General features: G+C 38.2%; 1 protein-coding gene across 2 annotated transcripts in view; it reads left to right on the forward strand.

Annotated features, from left to right (window-relative positions):
• The window catches only part of SLC36A4 (solute carrier family 36 member 4), a 112,294-nt gene extending 92,279 nt beyond the window's left edge, over nt 1–20,015 (forward strand). For both annotated transcript variants that reach the window (XM_082066735.1, XM_082066734.1), the window contains exon 11: nt 15,904–20,015. In XM_082066735.1, the coding sequence (XP_081922861.1) occupies nt 15,904–16,208 (305 nt within the window). In that variant the 3' untranslated portion in view covers nt 16,209–20,015. The remainder of the gene's footprint in view (nt 1–15,903) is intronic.
• The last annotated feature ends 671 nt before the right edge of the window (nt 20,016–20,686 follow it).

The following is a 20,686-nucleotide window of genomic DNA, read 5'->3' on the forward strand; positions in this document are numbered from 1 at the left end:
GTATTGTCCTTTGGGGAAAGAATTGCTGAACTCCTCACATGGACCAGGAAGCACAGGGGAGCATTTAAAATTTGGATCGGGAAATACCATATTTAATGTATACTGTGTGAAAAAAATCCAGAAATTGATTGGAAGTCTCTTGAAATGAGCCCCAGCAGGACATCAGCTACTAAGATTGGGTTGCAACTAGCAGGAGGTCCTGAATGCAGAATTCTCATTAGAAGAGCCCTTAATTATCAACATCTTTTCCTATTTTATAGGTGAGGAAAGACATTTTTGCTCATGCATAGTTAGGTCATTGTGCAGAGAGCAAACCATGCAGAGTTTTTCTTTCAAGATACTAGAAATGCTGGGCACATTGCAAGTAAACCTTTTGAAGATTGCAAAGGATAGAGGCACTGAAAGCATTTATTGAAAATATTTGAGAGCATTTTCACTGTATGTTGAAAACAATTAGCAATGAGAAAAATACTCAGGGCCATCAAAGTGTAACTTCTTTGACAGTTTGTATACTGGCATCCTGGTGCTTCTTTTTGATAAAAATGAAACAGTGCTTTGCTTTAAATTGTCTCTTAAAAATTACTTCATACCTGGAATTGGTCACTCCAGGCATTTTCTTTGCTAGTGCTTCAAATAAGCATAAAGGCTAAAATATTAACGATGCCTTAGTGTTCTTCATGATTAGTGGCTTGCTAAACTGATCTTCACCACAGGCTTTCAAATGTCGGTCTTGTTTTGTAAGAGATTGGAGAGGAATTGCTGGCTGTGAGCAGCTTGTGGCTTCTGAACTGCTGTCAGTCAAATTTAGCAATTTTAAACATTTTAGTTTGTTTTGTTTCCTCTACCTTTGCCATCTTGAGATACAGATGAAACCAAATGAGGAGTAAGTTCTCTGTGACTTCTCTATAATGACTTGACCAGCCTGCTGCAGAGTTAGGGCTTTGAACGTCACTTGTCATAATAAAGGTATACAGCCTTAAAATGTCAGAGCAGAATTAAGAAAAAATGTGTAGCATATTTAAATGAATTACATCCTTGCAGTGTTTCATTTTCACAATACTGTTTTATTTTCTTTTTATGTGATTTTCCTGCCTTATTTGAAGTATCACAGCTCACTGTGAAGAGGCAGATGCTTCTGAATGGCTGCGTGATCTGCTCGTGTCGATATACTTGCTAAATTCAGGCCATAAACAGAAAGGATGGATAAGACCTTGTCATTTACTCTTTGCCCTCATGGAAGGGCTTTCTTTTTTACACTATATTCTCGAGTGCTCGAGTGTGTCATCCAAAAAGAATCACTTCATCTTGAGACTGTATAAGATACCTTGTGATAACAAAAGGGAGGGATAAAATAGGAGCATTCCTTGGTAGAAAAACTGTTCTTTGTTTCATTTGTAATAGATCCTTCAAGGTCTTTGGGAAAGGATCTTGTAGACCTCACTGAGATAAAGTGTGGAAGAGCAATCCAGTCTTTAATGTGTGCCTAATCTGTCCTCATTCAGTGCCATTAAGTACATATTATTTTGCTATACCTTTTTGCTTTTCATACTGTAACTGAAGTGTTATTTTTATTATTAACTATAATAAAAAATACATAATTATATAAAATCCATTCTATAAAATAAATATTTTAATAAATAACTGTAATTACCCATTAAACATACCGGGTAATTCAGTCCATGGGGTACACGCTAAACTTTCATTCACACAAATGCAGAGCATTACCACTGAGGGATGGATGTTTGCTTGTGGGACTGAGAGCAAAGTTCTAACCTACTGCGTTTTCTGACCATGTTCACAGTCTCTAAAGTACCCTATGGTATTCAGCCATGCCTAACCTATAAGACATGATTGTCTATGACATTCTCTTTACATTGAAGATGGATCCAACCACCAGGTTTTGTTTATCCCCAAAAGCAGCAGTCAATACTGATCTATCGTATCATAAGCTCCTTTTACTCAAATCCATGTCTACTATAATTTTTCATCCTTGTACTTACATGGAAAATCTTTTTAGTCCATTCTGATAGAGTTTGGTATTACTGTTCTCCCGTGAGTATTTTCATAATTCCTTTTTCTTGTTTCTTTCATGACTTTTTCTTTAGCGGAAAACTATTGAGTGGATATTTTTCCCATCTCATCTCTAAACAGCAGTATCATCTCTTCGATTATACTGACAAAACTTGTAGCAGTTTGTGTTTTTAATAATTCACTTGTTTTCTAAATTGATTCTTACACTGACAATGGATAGATGAATATTCCAACTCCATGGTTTTAATCACATCCTTAAATCAATATTTACAAGGCTCTCGGCAAGGAATAAACTACTCCCTCAGTTTAGGTCGATAGTAAAGCAGTATGCCAACATCCAGTATTTTGGGAACAAAACCCAGTATGAGATCTTTCCTATACTTACCCCACAGGGTTAATTTTGTGTAATAAAAGTACTAAATTTGAATATTATGTTATAAATGTAGTGTGATCTAGAGCTAATGATGAAGTCATTGCACCTTTTTCTTTGATAGTAAAAAGTTAGGAGTCTGATGAATTTCAAACATACTGTAGTTCACTTTTTTGTTTTAGTTTACACTATTTTAGACCATAGAGACGAAGACCATAGAAGACCATAATTTCCACAAGAATATTCCAGTAAATCTTTATTAATGCAAGTATTTCTATCTAAGTATGGAGATACTATTACATACCCTGAAGATTTTTTTTGTTAGCTTGATCTAATTAAGATGACTATTTTGGGGTTTATCAGAAGTAAAATCTTAGCAATGATGCGACAATGAGATTTACCTATTTCTATTAGGAAGTGACATGTATAAACAGTCATGCAAAATGGACCTGTTATTTGAGAGGTCTCAAATAAGAAAAAGATGAACATATGATTGCTGGCAATCAAAATGGTTTTATGTAAAATCGATCTTGCCACTCCTCCCCCCCCCCCTTTTTTTTTCCTCGGGGATTGCTAGATTAAAAATAATTTATAAAGGCACAGATGTAAATTTAGGTTTTCATCACACAAAATTATGGCAATTTATCACTGGAAAGTAACCATGTCAGATTAATTAAATAGTGATTATCTGATATCTCATAAAGAAGCTATCATTGTTGCCAGATACAGAATTCAGGCTATTTTTAAAGGATATCTGGTGGAATCACTACTGGATGTGACTCTAGTTGGTACTTTTGCCCATCATCTGAAAATTAGAATTAAAGCTGATAGAATGAACAGACGATACAGAGCATCACACTCATAAATAATGAAGAATACATAACACATTGGTGTTTTGGATAGTGTTTTAAACAGCTGTGGGAACACTGACATTCTGAGAAGAAAGGGGGGATAATAAGGTAATTAAGTAGTTGAACCTGAGCTCAAAGTACTGTGTTGTGACTGAGGAACGGGCATAAAACTAATGGCTTTTAGGCAGAGGAGTGTCATATATTAATAACAATATACAACAAAAAAGGTGATGGAAAGTATGCTTGTTTGAAGGAAGATTACAAAGTTCAGTGTATTATCTATAGCCAATAAATAGTTGGTTGACATCTGACAGTGGATAGAGCTTTAATTGTCAAAAAATGGATAGCGAAGATTGCTTGTCTGGAAGTTGATGTTGCACAAATTCTTATTAGAATATGAGAAAGCGCAGAATTCCAGTGGTGAGGATACGGGGCACAGAGCCAGCTCACCTGTGCAGGTGGGGTATCTTCTCATATTCAGTTCTATAAGGGATTCTCTTAAGTTTTAGGTGACCAAGTGTAGGTACATACACTTACCAGGTTGTGTAAACAGATTGTAGCGTAATTTCATTTGTGTTGCATCTGTCAGTGAAATGTCAATGACTAATGTAGTCTGGGACATCAGGGGACTCAGCTGGGGAATCACTTTAATCTTATACCCTTTGGATTTCATATTTTCTTTGACGTGATTTAAAAAGAGGGCAGGTGATACTTGTTTCCCAGTCTGTGGCCTGATGCTTGGCACTGTCCTGAGGGGTCAGCTGGCAAGCTTGGCTTCTCAGAAATGTGGCGGTTGTGCTGGACTTGGCGCTACTGGAAAACATTAAACACCATGAAAATAGATCTTTGTTTCAGGGTGTGGAAGGAGTATAAACATAGAGACGATGAAATTCAGGATTGCAAAGAGACTCGTGTGAGAAGTGAGATTTTAGGTGCTCAGGTTAGTTACTGTGAGAGCACCTGTGGATGTTGCAGCAGAAAACCAGCTCCTTTTTGGGGCGTTTGTCCCAGCTGGCCGGGGTTCCACAGGGTGGTGCCGTCTCTTGGTGTCACCATCACGTAGTTAATGCTAATTGGAAGAGAATCATGTTGTTTTTCAGGGACTGCCTGAACGGGCTTATGTTTCTCAGGGGGTGGCATTTTCCCATAAAACATTTACTCCTGCAGTATTTTTTCCTGACTTCAAGACAGGGTGTTCTTTGAAAGCTGTATCTAATACAAACCCATGCTGAAACAGGTAAATCGAAGCCAGTGCCTATGGTCTGTGTCTCCTTTTACATGTCCTTTTAAGTTGACATTGAACTTTGGGGTAACAGAGTAGTTTATATCATGAAAAAGAAAACCCTATTATCTTTAATTGTTTATTGTTTAATTATGCTGCTAAATAAAAACCTATTACCTAATTTAAATTAAAATTTATTTAATGATTTTTTCTGAAATCTTATGTTTTTTAGACAGTTTTTTTTGAGAATGAAAGGGAGATTGAGTTGTTTAAACATTAACTCATCAGTAACTGTTGGGGATAAAAAAGTTGGGTTTTTTTTCCCATGGAAAGTTAGAAAATGATTATCTAAAGAGCTATAGAGTAGATATTCAGCACTATGTTTCACACTCATCTCAGATGAACTATGACTGGAAGGACATTTACTTGCCTCTCCAGGTTTCTGCATCTTGTTTGGAACTCTACCAGCAGGCACCATTTTTACTTTGGGTAACTGAAACTTCCCAGGATGTTGGCAGTGGTGGTTGTAATGCCTGCTAGTTAAAAAATGGCATTATAGTACAGTCATATCTTGTGCTTGGTATTTAGTATTGCCTTTTACCCTGTGGGAGTCCATGCTGCTGTGTAAAGTGTATTTACACGTAATAGTTTCACTGTCCACTTAAAAGCATTACCAAAGGATTATGGTAGAGTTTGGTACAGCAAGGAAAACATTCCTAAGACAGAATGCAAAGCATTTGAAGATAGCCAAAAAAAGGATTCTGATCATATAGCATCAGCTCAGTTCCTTATTTACCATTTATTGCATAGGCATGTGGGCAATTAAGAGTAATGCTCTTTGATATCTGAGTTCCAATGTAAGTATTAAAGCTCTAACAGCTACTGCAATGATACTAAAGGTTATTATTTTCATATTATTTTTATGTATCGCTGCTGAAGTGCCTTACAAAGGAACTCACTGTTATTGTTGCCATCTTGCAGATAAGGAAGCCAAGGCATGGGCAGGGGAAGTGCAATGCCCAAAGCTACCAAACGGACCAGTGCAAGTGAAATATGCTGAACACAGGTTTCCTGTGCACAGATTAAAAACTTTATTTCTAAGGGTGCAATGCCTTCCTTTTGCCTATGAAGAGAGAGACAAAATTGCGGGAACTACAATTCCAAACATTACAACCATGGGGGATTTGTAAGCTGTCTTGTTCTGGCACATTTACAGTGCTGAAAATTGCTTTCATTGACCATCTCTTAGGACTGGCTGCACTGCTTGGCTCCCGATAGACTTCAAAAATGTTTGTTTTCCAGTCCATAGTCCACCCAGACGCTTTCTGCTTCTCTGCTGTCTCTCCTTCTCAGGAAGGTGCTGTTTTGACGCGCTGATGTTTCTGAGCAACCCGCATCCTATGGCTACACCCTGTGCAGATCCCTCAAGTCACTGGTTCTCATGAATACACACAGAATCACAGAATCACAGAATGTCAGGGATTGGAAGGGTTCTTGAAAGATCATCCAGTCCAATCCCCCTGTCGGAGCAGGAACACCCAGATGAGGTTACACAGGAAGGTGTCCAGGCAGGTCTTGTACGCCTCCAGAGTAGGAGACTCCACAACCCCCCTGGGCAGCCTGTTCCAGTGTCTGTCACCCTCACTGAGAAGAAGTTTCTCCTCAAATTTAAGTGGAACCTTTTGTGTTCCAGTTTGTACCCATTACCCCTTGTCCTATCATTGGCTGTCACCGAGAAGAGCCTGGCTCCATCCTCGTGACACTCACCCTTTATATATCTGTAAGCATTAATGAGGTCACCTCTCAGTCTCCAAGCTGAAGAGCCCCAGCTCCCTCAGCCTTTCCTCATAAGGGAGATGCTCCACTCCATCATCTTTGTTGCCCTGCGCTGGACTCTCTCCAGCAGTTCCCTGTGTTTTTTTAACAGAAAATTTCTTGGCCTGAAGGCTGCCTGCTGTTATAGGGCAGGAAACTAAACTGCTTCTTTCTTAGGAAAAAAAGCTGATTTGAAATGTGACTTTAAGTTTGCTAAACGAGAACAGTGGAAAACATGCTTATTTCAGAAAACTGCTTTCTCAGAAGTTATGATGAGACTTTAACAGCTAGATCATTTGTATTTTGATAACAAACACAGGTTTTAAAATGTTTTATTTCCTTTAGAAATGTTGAAATGGAGCTGTTTTTTAAAAACCCTGCAGAAAACCTGAGAATTCCTCTGGCAAAATTTCAGTGACTCAGCAGTTTAGGGCTCTTTGAAAAACAGACACAGCTTGCATAATCTTATGACTCAGGAGTGAACTGAAAGTTTTTGAAAACTTCGTTGGGTGATTTAATTAATAGTATTATGTTTAGAAAAATAAAAATAATTGAAAAATAGTTTTATAGGTGAAAAGTATAAACTCAGTGTTTGGGACACTCAAAGTGGGATTTAAACCACAGCTTCTTGAGGAGAACACTGAACCTGAGTCCCCCCATTCTTGTATCACCGCTGTGAGCACGAGGTTTTATTTTCCCTCTCCCATCAATTGAGGGATTGGACAGGATGATCTTTCAGGTCCCTTCCAATCCCTAACGTGATGGTGAGCCCTGAAAACATGATGGTGAGCTCTTTGAAAATTACAGCTAAAGGATAGTTTATAGCAAGGCAGGCCTGCAATATGCAGCCGGGTATCTGTATTTGGTATTGATTTACTTGGGTTGTACAAAATAAAGAATGAATGCTAAGCAGGGGACGGTGCTGTGGACACGCTGCCCCCGAATGTCCCCATGCTGAGCTGCGGGCAGCTGCGCCTTCTCCAGTCAGGTTTTCCATGTGCTGAAGCAAGCTGCTCTCTCCCAACTTCACTTTGCGAGATGAAATGCCAACAAATTAAGATTAAAAACATCTGCACATGACTGTATTTTTTGATGGATTGGGACTGCAGGCCATAATTCAGTGCTTAATCTGTCTAAGCCTGTTGACACGGAGCTGAACCCCAACTCGCTCCTGCACGTGGTTGTCTCTGGGAAGCCGGGGCACTTGGCAGCTTGGTTGTCTGTGTCATCAATCAGCGCAGCGGGCTTCAACTAACTCGTGCCTGTGCCACCAGCTGCTCAAAGCGTCCTTTTGGAAATGCACCGGTCATCCCACTGCAGTCTGATCGTTGTCATTTTATGGGCATTATTTTTAAATTTATTTGTGATAATACTGCAGCAAATTCACAAGTGAGTTATTAGCATGTCGATAATATTAATATAATATTATATATAATAATATAGGACGTGCCATAGGCAATAGGTGCTGATTGTACCACAAACCTCTGCATTTTCCCAGCCCATAATAAGCAGGCCGGTTCAGATACTTAAAGAACTACATAAGAATCCAAGCATTTGCTTTTTATGAAAAGCTTTTAACATTTGGTGAAATCATAGAGTGGTTTCCCATTAGAAAGTGTCTAAACTTTCTCTGGGGACTGAAGTACTTAGTTTGTAAGTTCCTTAGCACTTCTATTATTTAAATAAGACATATCAACTGAAGCTATAAATAAGCAAGAATGAATGTCTCCTTAAGCCATTTTACTTAGGAAATTAAAAAAATGTAGTATCACTATGAAAATATAAATTTTAATCCAGCTTTGAATCATGATCGAAAATCAATGATTTAAATTAATTTGGACTTCAATATGCCAGCCTACTTTCAGCACTGTTACTAGGGGCATTTTTGAGAGAAATTAGTATTATAATGAGCGTTATTGTTTTCTAGGCTTAAAGAACATGATTCATGTCATCTTAAGTGATCATTCCGTGTTTTCATCAGCTATAGGAAGCTTTTACTTTCCCTACTAACCATAGGATTTTTACCAGCCTCCAGGCAGGGTATGACCCATTAACCATGATTCTTTTTTCTAGTGAGTCTTTTTACCCATCTGTTTTCCCTCCACTCTTACACAAGAATACTGTGGGAGACAGTGTCAAAGACCTTTTCAAAGTTGAGGTAAATGACATCTACTGCTCTGCCCTCTTCCATAAATCCAGTCATGGTGTCAGAGAAGGCAGTCAGGATGGTCACGTATGATTTGCCCTGGATAAATACATTTTCGGTTTCCAGTCACCTTTTTGTCCTTCACATGGCCAGAAATGTGCTCCAGCATGACTTGCTCCATGATTTGTCCAGGGGCCAAAGTGAAGCTGACTTGCCTGTGTTTCCCTGGGTTATTCTTTTGGCCTCTCTTGAGGACATTTGTTTTCCTCAAGCACCAGGGATCTCCTGCAGTTTCTGTGACCTTTCAAAGACAAGACAGAGTGAAGTGAGAAGGAGTTAGTTTGTCCTTGCTTCCATCTCCTCTGTGCTAGAGTCATGAGTTCCCTCCTTCGGCAAACTGAGTTCCCTCCTTCTGGCTTGGAAATGCACAAATTAATGTATTCCTGCTAATGAAAGCTGTAGCACATACAACACCCCCAAATACAGGTTAGAGGCTCTTAGCTCAGAAGTTTTATTACAGTTATCCAGAACAGAATCTCCTTGTTCTGTAATTTATTTAATACTTAGGGGAAGGAGGGTGAGCTAACTTTATCTGTTATTTAATAAATTCTTTAGTCCTTAGGTGGTGATTAGAAAAGATGATTTATCTGACACAGTTAATATGATTTTTTGGTATCCCGGTGGATTCTATTTTGCCAAATAGATTCCACAGTAATGTATATATTTTTATCATCTTAATCAGCTGTTTCTTTAATAATCTTTAATAAAAAATGTAAAATTTGATTATTAAATAGTACAAGAACCCTGAAGGATAAAAATAAGTAATTTTAGCTATTCTTAATGGTGTCTTTGGCAATGTTTTGCCTTCATATGTGCATGTTTAGTATTTATGGAGCAAAGTATAGTAGCTTAAGATTGAAGGTAAATATGTTCGATTTAATCTTAATTACATTATTATTTTTTGTTCATTTTATATAGTAGTCAAAAGATGTATAATTAAAACTTTATATTGAAGGGTGATGGCAAGACAAAATTTTATTTTTAACTTCCTATTGCCTGGATCTTGCTTTTATTATGAGACAGCAAAGCAGCCACGGATCACTGCCTGCTTTCCTGCAACATAGCTTGATACATTAATACATACTGCATACTTTGAGTGAGACAAAGGGGACAGAAGTTTACTTGCGGACTCATTTCTGTTGCATCTGTGGAATCAGGTGTCTAAAGGAGAGTGACTGGCAGTGGGAACAGTGTCAGTACTGTAATGGTATAGGATCATCCATTTAGAGTTCAACATTAATTAGTTTTGCTGCATGCTTTATATTAATTTGTTGAATCTAGCTACATACAGCAGTTGTTTAAATTATTTCACTGATGTATGTCTAAAAATACTTGTATGATAAAGTATTGGTAGCAAAGCTCAAATAAATTTACTGTAGAGACGAATCCACACAATGTTTCAAATGTAACAGTCTAACCAGGTGTCATTTGTGAGCCCATGGATTGTTGTTAATTAAATGATGAAATACGTTTGCACAAAGCTTTGCTTTGCTTGTTGCCATCCAAGACAGGTGCTTAGCAAAAAGACATTACTTCTGAAGATCTGATGAGTTCAGACAGATCGGGATGAGGAGGCCAAGCACTTTATTAACTACCACTTTGACATTTGATTAGGAGTGCGCAAGTCCTTACAGCCACATAACTGCTGCTCCGTCCCTGTCCCTGTAAATCTGCACCTGCTCACACAGCCTCCTCCTGCCTGGGATTGTCGTGACACTGAATTCTGCTTCAAATGGGGGCAGATCCTGGAAACTGAACAAATTACACTGCCTGAATTTTGGGGTTGTATAAGACACAGACAAGGCAGGGGGAGAGATTTTATTAGTGGAGCATGGGGGGACGCAGTCCTGGCAGGGGACTCCTATGCCAGGGGTGTGTGCCAATTTGTAGCCTTGGCTGTAGGTATTTTAGTTATGCTGTTAAGAAAACTGGACTCAGTGCCCTTGTTACATCACTGTTTGGTCTGACATCATTCTTTATGCATCTTTCTGCATAAGGAATAAAAAGACTGTAAATATAAAACCTTTTGTAAACGGCTTTGAAATCGCTGATGCAAAGTGCTGCAAAAAATGAATTTACTTACAGTTCTTTGAGAAACTGATGCGGAGGGCTCTGGGGAAGGGATGGATCTGCCCATTCCCTGGCAGGTCAGTAGGACTCTGCTGTGTTGGGGTCATGTCCCGTGTTACTTCTCTTCATGAAGGATCAAGATATTGAAACCATCTTCTCCTGTGTGAGCTGAGTCTTTCCTGCTAACATGGGGCAGAGCAATCGTGATCTGTGAGTTAGTGTGAGGGCAAATTATGTGAAGTACGTTCTGTCTCTTCATACTCTGTGTTGCAGGAAGACACTGATTGAAGAGTTTTTCATTCTGAAGGGAATAAAGCCAAACCGAATGATGTGTGTGGTGGTTCTGTGTGCAAGATGTATCGCTTTTTCTCTCTTGTGTGGAAGCAGAAATTGTCACTTCATAGTATAACTGCAATTCATCTTCTGCTTTGTTCCTTTTTCTGATTAGTTTTGGGTTTGAGGCCGAGCTGGTATTTAAAAGCATGCTTTTTAAGTAATTGGCTTAAGAAAGTATTTTTGGTGAAGACTGAATCTAAATAATTTTTAAAGAAATTTTCTGTATGTATCTTACAGTCTTTTGATGTCTCAAAGAACAGCTACAACAGACACCACCTCAAACCCAAGTTAATTAACATCTCTCGACAGAAAAAATAATTTTCTGAATCACAATAATATCAGGATCTTAATCTAAAATAATTTTTTTAAACCGCATTATCAATATGTAGATTTCTTTCTACCTGTGTGCAAGCTCTGTAAATTATTCGCAAATGCTCTTAAGTGATTATTTGCATTAGTTTATCTTCAGATAAGTAACAGATTTCTACTTGGTCTCATATTCTTTTGTACATACATATCAAAACACAGTTCATTTCCCACTGTGGAACTCTCAGGGAAGGCATTATTTTTTGTCATTTATTTAAAGGAACGGACAGCTTTTTTAAAAAATACTGAGTTTTGTTAGATTTTGTAGCTTATTTTTAAAATGTGAATTGTTTTAATTGTGATGTAGTATGTTACAGTTTTGTAAAAGAGTTAAATGATTTATTGTGGCTCTCTCAGTATGTCTGCAGTGTGCAGGTGTTGTCTGTGGCACAGCACTCACTGTTTTGCCTCTGCAAGCCAAGGTGGGAGATGTCAGTCATGTACAGAACATGGAAATGACTTTAGTAAAGAAATATTAAATAGCTTTATTATTAGCCTAAAAGAAAATTTAGTAGAAATTACCAATATCATGAGCCTTTTAAATGTCAAAATTGCTTTCTGGCTTCCTGTAAGATACTTATAAATAAATTAAATCCTACTGGAAACATGGAAAAAAAGGCTTTTTTAAGTGAGCTGTATCATTAAATTCTCCTGATGAAGTCAGAATATGTTTTGCTTCTGACCTGTGTATGGATAGGACCAAAATTATAATTCAGTTTTTACTTAGATCCATATATCCTAATTACAATAGTGCCCAACTTGCTCAAGGATTTAGCATGGCATATGCATTACTTTTTGACAGAAATAAAGTAACTCAATATTTGATTACTAGAGGAAGTATTGGAATATGATAATCACATATTTGACTTCATCTGCAGTTATAATGCACTTAGGGTGGGTAGTAATGAGATGGCAAAACTTTTTCTGAAATCACTTCAGCAAGCAAGTCTGATTAGTGATGCACTGTTTCTGTAACAAGGAGAGAAAGTTGTAAAAGAAGCAACACTATAATATAAACAGAGTAAAATGTCTTTCCACTGGAATCTGTTCCCTAAGAAAATAGAAACATTCTGCTATAGTATTTCTCCCCTAAAAAAGCCCCAACTGCCACAAATGGGTGACTCCATGGCTGAGACAGGCTGGGAAATCCATCATTACTAGTTTTTGAGATTAGCCTGTAGAGTTTAAGGTAGAATTAATATGTTGGAAACTCGTTATCTCTGTGGGATGCTTTGTTCATGTGGCTCTTGCTCTTTTATTCGAACCTGAAGACAGTTTAACTGTTGGCCAATAAATGTGTCTCATTTTGATATTGTAGGACTTCCTTCTTCAGCTGAGCTTCCCAGAGCTTCCAAACCAGAAAGTTTCATGGCTGTTTATAAAGTTTCAGAATTTCTTCTTGATTCTCTACTTTAAAACCTATGTGTGGCTGGGAAGACCAGACTCTCTGCCTGTAGGAATGGCCCTTGTTTACTTCTCGTGGAAACTTGGGCCCCTCTCTGAACTTTTGAGGACGTTCTTTGGTAGATAAGAAACATGAGTTTTATTTCTCTTGGATGTTAGAGGATAAATAAGACACTAATTAAAACCTTGAAACACATTTCCAAACTTCCTCCCACAGCAATATCCAGTTTCACACAAATGTATGTGAACCGAACAGATTTTTTTATGAGATCCAAACCAACACACAGCATTTTGCTTTTCTATAACCTGAAGCAATTATAAACTGTGCTCTTATTTTTTCCAATTTAAAAAAAGTATGAAAAATAATGTCATTATTTGTAATAAAGCAGAATGTTCCAAACAAAACTATGAACTATAAATTAATGAGTGCCTTCTAAATTCTGGACACATGTAGCATTGAAAGAGCTCTATTGCAGAAGTTGCAAATCTATATTTAATGACTACACCCACTACATCTATTAAAGTGGCAAGATAATAAATATGCAGCCCCCTCTGTTGCTTCATGAGAACACATTCAACGTATTCACTAGCTGAGAGTTTCAGCAGTCATTGCAAATGTACTTCAGCTGCACTTTTCAGTTATATATGAACTGTACATTGCTGTGGAAGCACCAAGCACGCTTCCTGGTCAGTCTGTTGTCCCAAAAATAGGATTCTGTCACCCAATGTGCAATTAAGCCAAATTTTAGCACACAGAGACGAGATATTGTTTGTTACAGAGTTGCACAAGTCTGGATGCTGGAATAAACCCAGCACAACAGCAAGAGAGTAACAGCCATTATATACAAAATCTTATCCCTACTCATGGCAGTCCTAAAGAGCCAATTGGTTACACATTTGCATATTGGTTGCATAGTAATTTTAGCATATAATGAGCAACATTCAGCTAAAGGACACTTTATCCAGCATCTCAAGATACGTGCTAAAGGAAGACTCAACTAATTGTGATGCTCCAAAATGTCTAAAGCTGCAAGGTCAGTAGTCTCTGTAGTTTCTGATTATGTGTTTTGCAAGTCACTCTTATCTTTGTTAGAGGAGCAGACTGACCTAAACCTGAAAGGATTTACATATCTTTAGGTTAGCAATTGCCAACAGGATTCATTCTCTTAAATGATAGTGACTACAAGTGTGGTCTGAGTGCTCTTCCCTGGTTGTTGGGGCACTCATGGTGCTTGAGGGGAGTTGTGGCTGCAAAAGCTATAGAGGTAGCTATTTTGTGAGTTTTGTAGACTTTGGCATGATTCCTTTCTCATTTCATCCAGCTTCATCCTAGATAATGTGTAAATGTGACGTTTCCAGTCTTTATATGTACTCATGCAATGGAAGAAACAGTTTGGCACTGAGTAGGTCCAGTTTAACAATGGGGTAGAAAACTTTGCTTATCTATTTTTGAGTGTCAGGGTATTTCTAAGGTTTCCTGAAGGACACTTGTGTCTCTGCCCAGGCTTCCTTTGGCTATGTGGTGCCTCAGACCTCTGTAAAAATCACGGATTGCTAATAAACTAGTCATGACAAGCATGACCAAGTTAATTGATTTTTCTTGGCAGATCAGTGCATGATATGCTTCTTTCAAACAGATCAGGCTGTTATCCTTCTGTGGACTCATACCTTCTTATCTCCTTTTTAAGCGAGATCTCTTTAATTTAGGGTTTTTATTAAAATACGTAGCAAATGGTTACCTGATACAGCAGCAAATAACTGTTGTGCTCTGCAAGTGAATTTTGAGTGTATTCACCAATACAGTTTTTCCCAAGTAAGATATTTTGAATGGAGGGCATCAAACCTGACATAATTTGAGTATGTTGCCTTTCAGAATCTAAGTTATCAAAATTCAAGGCAGCTGGTGGCATTCAGCCCACAGCAAAGATGCTCTGCAAATAGAAAGCTCATCTTGAGAATTTATAAAGCTGATATACACCTTCTGTTTTTCATCCTCACATGTTATGTGAGGATTTCCTTCCTGCTTGTTCCATTTGTTCACCGCCATAAACATTGTTTACATAACATTTGGTTGGTGGAGGAGTTGCTCTAAAGCCAAACATGCTGTTGTTACAGTGTAAGAGTTAAGAAAGGATGTATGGAAGAAACAAAATATATTATGTGGTATTTTTTATTTGCTGGTGGCTTTTACAGCAGTTTTCCCCATTCCCTTTCTTCCGAATTGCTTTCTTGTCCTGATGAGAAGCAATAGAAGATGGCAAGCAGGCAGCTGCTGCAGATGTTTATGTCTGACAGCTAGAAGGTGATATGTCCATGGAAAAGAAGAACGACGTTTCCACCACATACAGGGGATCCTATAGCGGCATGTGCTCAGCTGGCCTTTGAAAGCTGTTTTCTAAACAGGACTGAAATCATGATGTGAGAATGGGTGTATCTGAGTTAGTACTGGGGTACCTTGCCTAAGCTTGCCAGCCAAAGGGGTTAAAACCAGAAGCGGTTCTGGTCCAACGTGATGGGTTCTGTTCCTGTGAATGGTTCGGTTGCAGGAGGTGAGACCCACCACGCTGTGCTAAGAGGCTCAGTGGGCCTTGTGTGCAGCCTTGGGATGTTCTCATTTAGTTAACCGGGCAACTGTTATAGTGTTGTTTTACAAATTGAATGCAATTGTATAGACCAAGATTTTTCAAGAGGTAAGTTTGTAAGTAAAAGTGACTTAAATAATTGTGAGACTGCCAGGTGGCCAGCGAGTTTGGTTCATTTTGAGTAATTTTATGGCACTTCTAGATTATTAGTAATATATAATAATTAACGGTTATGTATTTTTGCCCATGTCTCCTGGGCAGCATGTTGCCCTTCCTGAACTTCATTCTTTCATCTTAAAAACTCAACAATGATGGAAAAAATAAATAATCCCCATACAATTTCATATTTCTCATTTCTCTGTGATTTGCAGGCCAAATTTGTTTACCCTTTAAGTACAAAAAGATTTTAACTTGAAGCTCTGCCAGCTCATGCAGAAAGTCAGAATGGAAACTGAGTGTCTCAGATGAGCATGAAGATGTATCACACTCACAAATACATGCAATAATCTATATGGTACACACCACTCGTAGCTGGAAAAACAGTGAATACAACTTTCTTAAAAGACTGAAGCAGTAGCTTATGTGTTTGCAATGGTTTTGTTTTTCTTGAGGGTGTTGAATCTGAAGCCATTGTTACTCTTCTGTTCTAGGTGCTGTAGCGGTTTTGATCCCTCGTCTGGACCTGGTGATTTCTTTCGTGGGAGCTGTCAGCAGCAGCACTCTGGCACTGATTCTGCCGCCTCTGGTCGAAATTCTCACTTTCTACAAGGAAAACTTAAGTTTATGGACGATATTTAAAGATGTTTTTATAGCAGTCGTTGGAGTTGTTGGATTTTTAACAGGGACATATGTGACAGTTGAAGAAATCATTTATCCTGCATCTACAGTGGTAGCTAACGCGACAGAGAGCATCTCTGCGGGTTTAAATGTTACAAACCGGATGGCTGGTTTATAGTAATAACCAGGCACTGTGAACTATTTTGTTCCTTAACAAGGAACCCCAGATGGATGGCAAACCTACATATGGGACAAATTCAGATGGAATATATATGTATTTTTGAAAAATAGCATTCAGCCCCTTCTCACTCTGTTGTTTGTTCTTTCCTTCGTTCTTTCCCATCTACTACCTGAATTAACCCCTTTGCTCTCAACCTCTGTTCATCTAGTGGAAAACTGAATTGATGTCAGGATTTAAAATGTAGCCATGAAAATAGAAGGCTAATACCATGATAGGTTATTTGCAAGAAAAAAATAATTTTTATAAGGAAGTCAAGATGCTTTTCTCCTCACAAAAGCTGAAAGTCAGTCCATCCATCATATCTAGGCCCCAAGTCTAGGCACTGCTGTTCTTACACCAGCTCTGTTGTAAGGGTTCAAGTGGGAGCTCAGTGATGCACAGACCGTCTCTTGGTGAACTGCACCCTGGTGAACCAGAGACGCTCTAGTCTTAGAAAAGAGCAGCCCTGTTTTTCATTTCCATTTCATTTCCATTCTGGGGACTTGAATGTTTGCTGTCGAAAAACTTTTGGGTGGTTGCAGTTACCTGGCTCGGGTTCCTGGGAGCTGGTATGTCTGGAATCAGAGGGCTCTGTGCAGAATGACCATCACTCTTGTTCAGTCTTTTCCCATTGACTCTGAAGGAGTTTTTCAGGCAACTGGAAGGACCAAACCCTCCCTGGTCAGCATCACAGACCACTGCTGGTGGTGGGTTACATGACAGTAAGCATAAAGGCTTTTTTTTATGCCAAACATTTTAAGTTGAAGAATGGACAATCCTGTTAAGTAAGGTTTAGACATAAAGGTTGGATCTTTTATTAGACCAAAAGGTAACTAGTTAGGAGTGTTCTTGCCATCTTTCATGATCTGTTCCTGTACCATGAGCTGTTCAGCGTGGCCAGAGCCCCGCTCCAAGGAGATGGCGACAGATACTCCGTAGAGCCATGAAGCTCTGACTGCCCAGAGCAGATTAAAGATTCAAGGCGTTAATTTCTGTATGAGAAAGGAAAGGACGAGACACTATTTTCTGCAATGGAGCTTCTGCTGTACTGTCACATGTATAAGCTGTGGGTTATTTGTGAGAGAACTTGTGATTCCCCAGGGCTGTGAGCAGCAGGGGTGTCTGCTTGGAAGCCCTTTCTCCTGCCCGCACCACCTGCCACAGGTTGTCTGAAGAAGTGGGTTATCTCTGGAATTGCTTTCAACTACTGGGACTTTGTAGAGAGGTGTGGTTTATATGAGATGGAGAGTATACATGTGGAAATGTGATATTTTTTTAGAAAGTAATAATATATATCCCTTTGGATTTTGAATCAAAAGTTACAGGATGTATTTTAGCAGAGCAATATTATTTTCTTTAGTGATGCAAAAACATTCAACACCACAAGCGAAAAGTCATTTATTTTTGTACATTTTGGTAACTCCTGACCCATTTTTTACACCATTTCTTTAACCTTAATTTCAACTATACAAACATATGAAATACTGTATTTTTTTTACCTGTTGCTAGAAGTCTGTAGACTCCTAATGTATATTTTTACTGGAACATATAATAATTATTTTTGCATTCTTATCTTCTGTCTTAAATAGGATCTAACATGCCCTTTACTGATTTTTGCTGCTTCTGTCCATTTTGGAAGAAAAAGAGGACGAGTTGATAGGTTGGTAATTGGGTAGAAATTAGTATTGTTCAAGAGGCCTGCATGCTGACTCCCCAGCTGGAACCCTGGTTTTCAGGGTTCATATTTGACTTTCTCACTCATGCCTCATAAATGACTTTCACTCTAAATGCTAAAGCTATAGTTTTGGTCTTGTTTTCTAAAAACACTCTATATTTTGTACAGTAATAGAACTGTATTTATCATACTCATTTCTGTTACAAAGAAACTCCTTTTTGTAAGGGATATATTTAATTATAACATTCACTCAAGAAATATTGTATGCCAAAACCTCTCTACTGTATTCGTACAAATTGAGATAGAAACATATGTAATATTTTACTTGCCTTCAGTATATTCCTCAGAAATCTGCCATTTGGTAATCAACCATTTGGCGCTACAATGCTAGAATAATATACTGCTAGAAATATTGATATTTTCTCTTGAGAGTATTTCTCTAATCGTCTACCATGTGGTGACTGCATTTGAGCACTTTCACCTCTGTGTGAATAAGGGCATTTCTGATAGGGATTGGTTACTGCATATAGTTCAAACTGAATGTATTTGTTCAAGCAATAGTCCTGAGCAATTCTCTTTTTTTCATTTTAGCGTGAACAAAATTAAATACTTGGCAGGCACTTCAAAGTAGAGAATTAACCTTTCGTATGAAAGTGCCACAGAGGAGCAGACACAGGTAGTTGCAGAGAGGCAAAAGGTACCTTCAGCTTTTAGTCTTACAGCTTTTTTAGTCTTTAAGCTGTTTAAAAAAACATTGAATCTTAAGTTTTTCCATCTGTTTCAAAATGAATCTGTTGCTTACCTAAACCATACACTACATGCTGATAGAATATATTTCTGTGCAGCATATTTTACTTGACATTAAATACTTCTACATGGAACATTTTTAGTAGGACTGATAGAATTCAAATGAGAGACGTTTTTCCTGTTAGTTTTGCATCTTTCTACCATATGTGTTTGGAGAGTGAAGGGCTGTCAAGTCCACTCATATCATCGGTTCTGCATCGACTGTGCCCTAGCGAGCAGCTCTGAGAAGGTGCCTCTGCCAGGGTGCAAAGGGACTTGACCAGTTCAGAGTTTAGTGGTGATTTTTGGCTGGTGCAAGTGAATATTGACACGGTTCCATCAATGAAGATTTGCTGAGCATAAATAGGTGGCCTTGGTGCCCAGGTGAACACAACATATCTTCTTGAAAGTCAGGCGACTTGTTTAAAAGGTTGGTAGGTTTGAACAACCTCATCTTAGCCATCAAAGTTTGGATAACCTGGCCCAAACCTGGCCCAAATACAAACCCTGACACATCTTATGCCATGTCTGACTATGGACCAGCCTGTCAAGAGCAGATTTTCAGACACGTGTTGCCACTGGCCGACCAGTGCAGTGGGCCAGTGTTACCGTGTCTGACAATGTTGTATCTTTTGAATCTTTAAAATGCTTATTAATATGCTTTGCACAATGTCGATTTTCTCCTACAGTGTAGGATTTTCGTTATTTCAACATTCATATAGTGCATTCGTGTGGTGAACTCTTTCAAATAGAAAGAGTCAGGAAACAGAGTACCTTGCTTTGGATAAGACTAAAATGTCATGTAGTGAAAAACTACTAAGTGTGAATAATAAGAGTGTTCCTGTGAAACATTGCCAAAGATTTAAGAGACAGGAAATTCTGACAGAAACCTCTTCTGAATAATAAGAGTGTTCCTTCAGCTTTTAAAGTACTGTAGTATAAATTGCAAGTTAAGATGCAGGGAGTGAAACTGAGAGATTTATTAGGTATGGTTTACATCAGTACATATTTAAGATGGAAATCTATTTTAGCATAAGCTAAATTAAACTGAAAAATGTATGTGATTGGATTATGTTCCTGACAAGGAACTGAAAGCTATTGTATTTATATACTGTACATGCACTTATATTTTACAGTATAATATTGTTAAGAGTTTTTGTGTAAATTAATCATTAGCTGCACTATAAGTAACTGGATTGTTTTCTTGTCTGTAACTGTTCATCCTCAAATATTGGGGAAGTAAGAGGGTGGGTTTGCCTAATGTTCTGTAACTTAAATCTTCTGTATTAATAAAGATTACTGTAATATTATCCTGCTAACTCACTGTTATCCTACCTGTCACCATTACTACATCACTAGGAGCAATGGCTATTTTAGTGCAGAATTTACCTTTGTTTTTCTGTTGAAGTTATCTAAGGACTGGCAAGTGACAAAAGAGCTGACTTTTCATTGATAATAAAACTCACTTCAAAGTCGCATAGGCACTCCTGAAAAATCCCACCTCCACTCCAAGGTTTTTCGTGAAGGGACACTTACAGTTAGGCTTCTGCATCTTTTTAGAGGTGCTTTAGGAAATGTATTAATTTCTAAATGTACAAAGGCAGCCAGGAATTCCAGTTCCCATTTGGAAAACTGCAAAGAAACAGCCAGACTTTTTAAAATTGGACAAGCTCCTATATACTTGGTATGGACTTGGCCTTAATTTTAAGTATGAAGTGTTGGATAATTAGGTACGGAAGAAACCAATGTTAAAGTTCTGTACTTTTTATCTAAATTTGAAATTACTTGTTGGAAGCAAAAGTGGCAGCATAAGATTTCATGTTCTCACCAATTATTGGATACCAATTTTGCCTAAGTGCCTGTATTCCACATTTCAGTCCAAGGCCCTTTGAAGTTGTGCTCAGGGAGGCATCCAGAGACACCCAACCCATTATAGAGTTGCCTGTATAAATACAATTTACATAGAAGTGTTATA

The sequence above is a fragment of the Streptopelia decaocto genome, assembly GCF_964273445.1.
Source record: "Streptopelia decaocto genome assembly, chromosome: 1".
NCBI lineage: Eukaryota > Metazoa > Chordata > Aves > Columbiformes > Columbidae > Streptopelia > Streptopelia decaocto.